The 7169-nt window shown below is 46.1% G+C and overlaps 1 protein-coding gene across 10 annotated transcripts in view; it reads right to left on the bottom strand.

Moving 5' to 3' along the window:
* Window positions 1-1500: 1500 nt before the first annotated feature.
* Window positions 1501-7169, bottom strand: part of Gabrr2 (gamma-aminobutyric acid type A receptor subunit rho 2) — a 43272-nt gene continuing 37603 nt past the window's right edge. For 6 of the 10 annotated variants that reach the window (XM_087547794.1, XM_087547795.1, XM_087547796.1 and 3 more), the window contains one exon: window positions 1501-2390. In XM_087547794.1, coding sequence (XP_087403920.1) covers window positions 2079-2390 — 312 coding nt within the window. In that variant the 3' untranslated portion in view covers window positions 1501-2078. 10 annotated transcript variants of the gene reach the window in all.

Below are 7169 nucleotides of genomic sequence, written 5' to 3'. Positions count from 1 at the left end.
AAAATAATGGCTCTTCTGAGTTCTGTAAGTCCGTCTAGAGCAGAGGTTCTCAACCTGTGGGTCCTGACCCCTTGAGAGGTCAAATAACCTTTTCACAAGGGTCACAAATCAGAAATCCTGGATGTTACATATTTTCATTACAATTCATAACAGTAGCAAAATTACATTTATGAAATAAAGAACGAAAATGAGCTTAGAGTTGCAGGGTTGCCACAAAATAAAGAACCGTGTTAAGGGGTCGCATCTTTAGGAAGATCGAGACCCATTATTCTAGAGAATTCTTAAATCTCAGAATAGCCTTAGAAGCTTACTGAGTTTGCTCACTCAGGGTAAGACAGGTCACAGCGGAAACTGGACACACCTGGCTGAGTCCCATCTACCGCGGAGCCTCTGAACCAGTGGGCTAGAAGCTACAGCTGAGGTCAAGGCTGGTGGCTAAAGATGACAGATCTTTAGCACGGGCAAGGGACTGTTGAAACAAATAACCGGAGCCAGTTGATAGGAGATTAAGGAAGTACGGAAGATGGGGTGGGGGGGGTGATCCTGGTATATCGATTCAAGAGCCAATCACGCTAGCGGAGCGAGAGGATCAGGCAGCTGCAGCAGGTCCCTCCCTGGTTTCCTACTCATGGAGGTTCTGGTATTCCTGTGCACCTGCCTGGGCCTCGGAACCAAATCCTTCCCGGGAGCCTCTTGCTGTGCCGCAGACTACAAGCCAGAGCTTACTAAGTCTGAAGCAAGCTTCGCCCTCCTTTGTGGATCGCTGTTCTACTCTTGGCTATATACCCGGTCCCTCACAGGAAGCTAGTGAGGACAGTGTGAGAGTGGGCAGAGTGGTGTCCTTCAGTGAGCATGGATGCAGGGGGACATTCCCTCCTGCCCCTCAGCCTCTGACTCCAGAAACTTTGACTTGAAGGAAGAATTTCTTCTTGAAATCATAGCCTATTTATACGACCCAAAACTATTGAGTGTCATCTAAATAGGTCAGATTACCTTCATTCTGTCTCAGCTTCGATCGAGAAAGAGACACTTGCACACTCTAGAGTGTAGGAGCCTTCTGGGTGGAGTAGGTACAGCCTCTGGACTTTGGCACAAGAATAATGAATCGGCTGAGGTGGAAGGGGAGGAGCCTGAAGCAGGAAGTGAGGGAAGCATCTACTGCAGCCCCTTCTCTCCGGGAACACACTGTGCTTTTATCCAATACTCAAATCCTATTCTCCTCGGCACTCAGTTCATACCATAAGGATGTCTCAGGAGAGAAACACTGGGCTGACTCCAGGAGAGCCTCACGGGAGCCTGGAAATGTTTTTGTTTTTGTTTTTGTTGTTGTTGTTGTTGTTTTTGTTTTTTAGACAGACCTAGAGCAAAAGCACCCGGAAAGGGAAACGGTCTTTGGATGACTGAGGCAGAGAAGTTGGGTTTTTTTGGAGGGTAGCAGAAATATATTGTGTATGTAAAATGAGCACAGCTTAGGGAAGCTCAATGAAGGGAAAGACTATGTTCATTTCCAGGCACCGGGTGGGAACTCAGTGTTTAATGAATGATTGAATGAACAGGGAAATGAATAACTTCCTCTAGCATTTATAAAATCATCTCAGCTGCCAGTTTTGTTTAGGCCAAATCATTTCCTGTCTCCGTTCTGAGAGTTTTTCCTTGCCACTTAATTAATCCAACTGGATAAATTCACAGATTTTTGCATCTAGTTTCTTACCCGGAATGCCCTGTATTTTCTTTCTTCCCATACTGAGCATCTCAGAACATCTGGGAGGCATTTGAGTCTTTTATTAAGTGGTGTGGGACCGGGGGTGGGGGATAAGGGGTGGGGTGGGGTGGTGGATTCTTGTGAACAAGTTCACACACAGCAGAAGATAGCTCTCTGTTCAGAGAAGTCAAAAGTGTGATCTGGAATAGTGTGAACTAGGAAAAGAGCCATGAAGATGGGGTGAGGGCAGCTGGAGGTCCCTGGGCTCCTCCAAGCCAGGAGCAGCTGCTTGGCCTGGTGTAGGAAGTGTGGTCATTAGGTCCATGTATCCACCAACGGATGGTCATGCCCTTTCCCAGATCCAGCCTTAGAATCCCTAGGAAAACACTGACCAATAAATTAGGTTGAAAACTATGTAGAAGGCAGGAAATATCAACCTGGAGTATTTGTCAATGGCATGGGTGTTCTGGAAGATATAGAGTCCCATTTGGCCTTTGAGAAGGCCTTTCTTTCTGGATGAAGTCAATTCACTGTTGAGGGCCAAATGAACCACTATTTTGTCTTGCCTTTCTTCTTCTGGAAGAATGTGGCTTCTTGGGTAGCCAGCCAGGCTGTTGGCCTCAGATTCACTGTAGCTTCCATCCAGCGTCATGGTTCTTGAATGAAGCATTCCACACGTGCATGGAAACTACAGGCAGCAAACAGGAAGGCTCAGTTAGATCTTGAAGATGAGAAGGGGAGCTGGCCTTGTTACAGAGCAATGCCCATTGCTACTCTGGCATCCAGAGAGACATAGTTATCAGGACATCAGAGGGCACTGAGTACAGTAATTCTCTGGCCACATGTTATAATCACCAGGACTACTCACACCCACTCTAGGCCAGCTCAAAACTTACAAATAGTTCTCTATTGCATATCAGTTTCCTCACAATTGAAACATTTCATTCTGTCCCTAAGCTCATTAAGAAAGGAAGGAAACAATTCAAATCAACTTCAGGAAGTTCCGAAACTGACTTGATTCATCAGACCCCTCCCTTCCCAAGAGTTTAAGAGCTAGCTGTTGACAAACCAAGTCAAGCCAGGAAGAAAACTAAGACAAGTCCAGCCACAGGAGTGAAGTAGAGACCAGGAGAAGTGCCTGAAAAAAAAACAAAGACCAACCAAGCTGCTTGGAAGAGGCTTAGACTAACTAGTCCACATGGAAAGGACACTCCCCAACCTGCTGAGCTGCCTACAGGCCTCATGCTGCCCAGCTTTTGTGAGCTGTCACACCTGGGCTATAATGATGCAGCTGCCATTGAGTCCTTTCTGCTCCTGTGAGTAACCCCTCAGCCACATTCCTATAATCCCAGTAAATCCAAGTTGGACTTTGGTGGCATCCACAGGATCTGCTATGGGCAGATCTGGGGTGAGTAGATTGTGTGTGTGTGTGTGTGTGTGTGTGTGTGTGTGTGTGTGTGTGTGTGTGTATGTGTGTGTGTGTGTGTGTGTGTGTGTGATCTTCTTACACAACAGCTGTGCAGCCAGAATTGAGAAGCACTGGTCTATCCCCATTTCAGAAGTGAAACCTGAGGTGCAGATGCTGCACAGTTCTCCAGACGGCAGATATGAGATCCAGGACTTGCTTCATTTATTTTGTTTGACACAGGATCTCACTGAGCAACCCAGGCTTGCCTAGAACCCTCACATTTCCTCTAACTCATGAGGGCTTAAGCCAGAACTTGAAATCTATGCTTTCGGTTTCTAGTGCTGAGATCTGCCTCTGTATTCGTGAATCAAGAAAAGAGGGTAAAAAGATGAGGAGAGGCTGGGGTTGTCCCTGGTGTAGAACACACTTACCTGACAGGTGCAAGGCCTTGGTTGCCCTGTCCCCAACATTGAAAAGTAACTTAAAGGAAGAGTATCCTTATTTCAAAGTTGCATTTATGTGAGAGTTAGGGCCATAAATGGGCATGGTGATGTGTGCGTGTGATCCCCAGCTCTGCAGAAACAGGCAGGAAGATCACAAGTTTGAGGCAGCCTGGGCTATTTGTAAAAAACCCTGTCTCTAAACATGTAACTAATAAAATAATTGGGGTGCTTTTACTGAGCTTTAAAATATTTAATCGTGGAGGAGGCAATCTCACGAGTGCACATGCAGAGGCCACACGAGGACGTCAAGTATCTTTCTGTGTTACTCTTCACTTCATTATTCAGTCAATTGCTTATTCATTCATTCACTCATTCATTCATTCATTTTGAGATGAGGCTCACTATGTAGTACTCAGCCGGTCTGGAACTCATTGTGTGGATCAGATTAACCTACAATATACAGAGACCCATCTGTTTCTGCCTCCCAAGTGCCAGGTTTAAAGAGGTAGACTACCACACTGGTCTCCCCATCCTCCTCCTCTTGCCCGTCCCCCTCCCCCTCCTCCCTCTCCCCCTCTCCCTTTTCCCTCCTCCCCCTCCTGCCCCTCCCCCTTCTTCCCCTCCTCCCCTCCCCCTCCCCCTCCTCCTCCCCCTCATTATCATCACCATCATCGTGTGTATGCCGTGTATCTGTGTGTGGGTATGTTCATGTGAGCAGGTGACATTGAGGCCAGGGGCTAGCTGCTCTGGAGCTGGAGTTTCTAGCAGTTGTGAACTAACGTGAGTGCTGGGAGCTGAACTCTAGTCTTTTACAGATTCTCAATACTGGAGCCATCTCTCCAGCAGCTCCCTACTCCCCCTGCCCCCTTCCCCAGCACTGGAGCTACAGGCAGGTGTGGGCTCCATCCACTGTCTCAGGAAGTGCTTTTTTTTTTTTTTTTGCTTTGTTAGAACTTTATTTTTTCTTATTGGTCTTTTGCCTGTATATATATATATACATATATACATATATATGTATATATATAATTTTTATTAGATATATTTCTTAATTTACATTTCAAATGTTATTCCCTTTCCAAGTTTCCTGTCCATAAGCCCCCATCCCCTACCCCTACCCCATACGGATGTTCCCCCCCATCCACCCCTCTTACCGCCCCCCTCTGATATTCATTCCCCTGCACTGAGTGTCCAACCTTGGCAGGACCCAGGGCTTCCCCTTCCACTAGTGCCCAACAAGGCTATTCATTGCTACCTATGAGGTCAGAGTCCAGGGTCAGTCCATGTATAGTCTTTGGGTAGTGGCTTAGTCCCTGGAAGCTCTGGTTGGTTGGCATTGTTGTTCATATGGGGTCTCGAGCCCCTTCAGCTCTTTCAATCCTTCCTCTAATTCCCCCAAAGGGGGTCCTGTTCTCAGTTAAGTGGTTTGCTGCTAGCACTGACTTCTCTGCTCTTCTCTATGGGGTTACCACCAGAGTCCTTATGATACCTCATAAAACAGCCCAGCTGCACCAACAGAAGGCTGAAAAGCTCAGTTGCTGAAGGCAACTTTCTCCTGCTGTCCCACACACAATATTCATTGCTAAACTGTCCCCAAAGTGGGAGCTGAACAGAATTAGATGAAAGCATGGCTATTTTTTGTAATAGAAAAGTGAAGGATTATCAAACAAAGGTATTTAAATAGAGGGTGGAGAGAAGGCTCAGTGGGTAAGAGGCCTTGTTGTTTTTGCAGAGAACCCAGGTTCAATTCCTGGAATCCACATGGTGGCTCACAATAGTTGGTGTCTCCATAATTCCGGGACGTCTGACATGCTCTTCCGAGCTCCTCAGGTACCAGGCATGTACACTGTGTGCAGACATACATAGGAGTAAAATACTAAAAACATAAAATAAAATAAATAAATCTAAAAAAGAGAGACTATTTTTAAAATATTTAAATAGGGGCCGGAGTGACGGCTTAGAGCAGCCTAATGTCTTTGGAGGAAGAGAAACGACAATTTTCAAGGTGCCAGACAAGTGTTGAAGACTGCTAGAAACCTTGACTGGGGGTGATGTCATGTAAATGAGAAAGGGTGAAAGTGTGGATTTAGTCCTGGTTGGCAGCTACTGGTCAACTTTCTGTGAACCCGACTGCCTTGACGTCTGATGGCTGATGGGCACCCTTATGCCAGCACCAGTTATTTTGAATACTCTGTGGCTGAGTTAAGGACGCTCTCAGTCTTTGGTTCCCATTCATCTCTGTCCTTTGTACCAACCACTCTTTCCAGTGGCCACATTGGGTTGAAGCTCTAGGAAGCCGTTCTCAGTATCCTTCCTATACTCTTGTTATACTCTCTGCAGAGGTACGCCTCATCCTGAGGTAGCCTGCTCACAGGATCCCATTCACTGTGGACTCCACCTCTTGTACAGACCTGGGATTCTCCTCACCTTTTCATCCCTGTCTCTCCTTCGTTGCCCTACTGCCATCTGCTTGCAGGAGCCCCTCCTCCCACCACATCCCAACCCCTCAGACTGTCTCTTGGTGGGGACCAGATCCCCGTAGCTTTTTCTCACAGCTCCTCTCAGACTGTTCTAAGCCCATCTCCATTCCTTTCTGCTGGCTACCAACCTGCAAAAGCACTCCGTACCAGTGAACCCACAGCCACCACTTGCCTAGGATCAACAGCAGCCAGGGAACAGAGCACCCACGCAACAAAGACAGGACCAGATATCAACACCTAGAATCACCGCAGACACCCTAACTCCGAGCACAGACTCCAACACAAAATCATGAACACGAATAACCAAGAGAATGTGCCTCCATCAAAATCCAGTAACTGTTAGAGCAGCCCTGGGAAATGCAATGGAGCTAGAGCACTTAAAACAGCACTTAGGAATATATATGTTCAAGGACCTTAAAGAAAGTATAAATCAACGCCTTGTTGAAGTCTGTGGAAACACAAATAGTTCAGTGAGAGAATGACAACGTGATGATGACACCGTGAAAGAAAACCCAAACTGAAGAAACTGGAAATGAAAAATTTAGCATTTCAAACAGAAACCTCAGTGGTAAACATCACCAACAGATTACAAGCATGGGAGAGAGAATCTCAGTTGTTGAACACAAGGCAGAAGAAATGCAAAGCTGGGGGGGTGGAGGGACTGGGAAGGGGATGAAGATTGGACTGAAGAAAAAAACAAATGGAAAGTCCAGTCAAAGAAAATGTTAAAAAAAAAAAAAGCACAAAATATCTATGAAATCTGAGACACTATGAAAAGACCAAACCTATGAACAACAGGGATAGAGGAGGGAGAAGGAACCAGAGTCAAAGGCTCTGGAAATATTTTTAAACAAAATAATAAAAGAAAAATTCTCCCAACCTAAGAAGGATGTGCCTGTCAAGGTACAAGAAGAATACAGAACACCAAATAATCGAGACCAGAAAAGGAACTCCCTTTGGCTCATAATAATTAAAACACTAGGTATACACAACTGAGAAAGGATGGTATAAGCGGCAAGGGAAAAGACCCAGGAGCATACAAAGGCAGTCCCGTCAGAATGACATCTGACTCCTCAAACGAGACTCTGAAAACCAGAAGAACCTGGACAGATGTTCTGCAAACTCTCAGAGGCCACAGG

Source organism: Rattus norvegicus, chromosome 5 (assembly GCF_021556685.1).
Source record: "Rattus norvegicus strain SHRSP/BbbUtx chromosome 5, alternate assembly SHRSP_T2T, whole genome shotgun sequence".
Taxonomy (NCBI): domain Eukaryota; kingdom Metazoa; phylum Chordata; class Mammalia; order Rodentia; family Muridae; genus Rattus; species Rattus norvegicus.
This window is presented reverse-complemented; position numbering and strand designations above follow the sequence as displayed.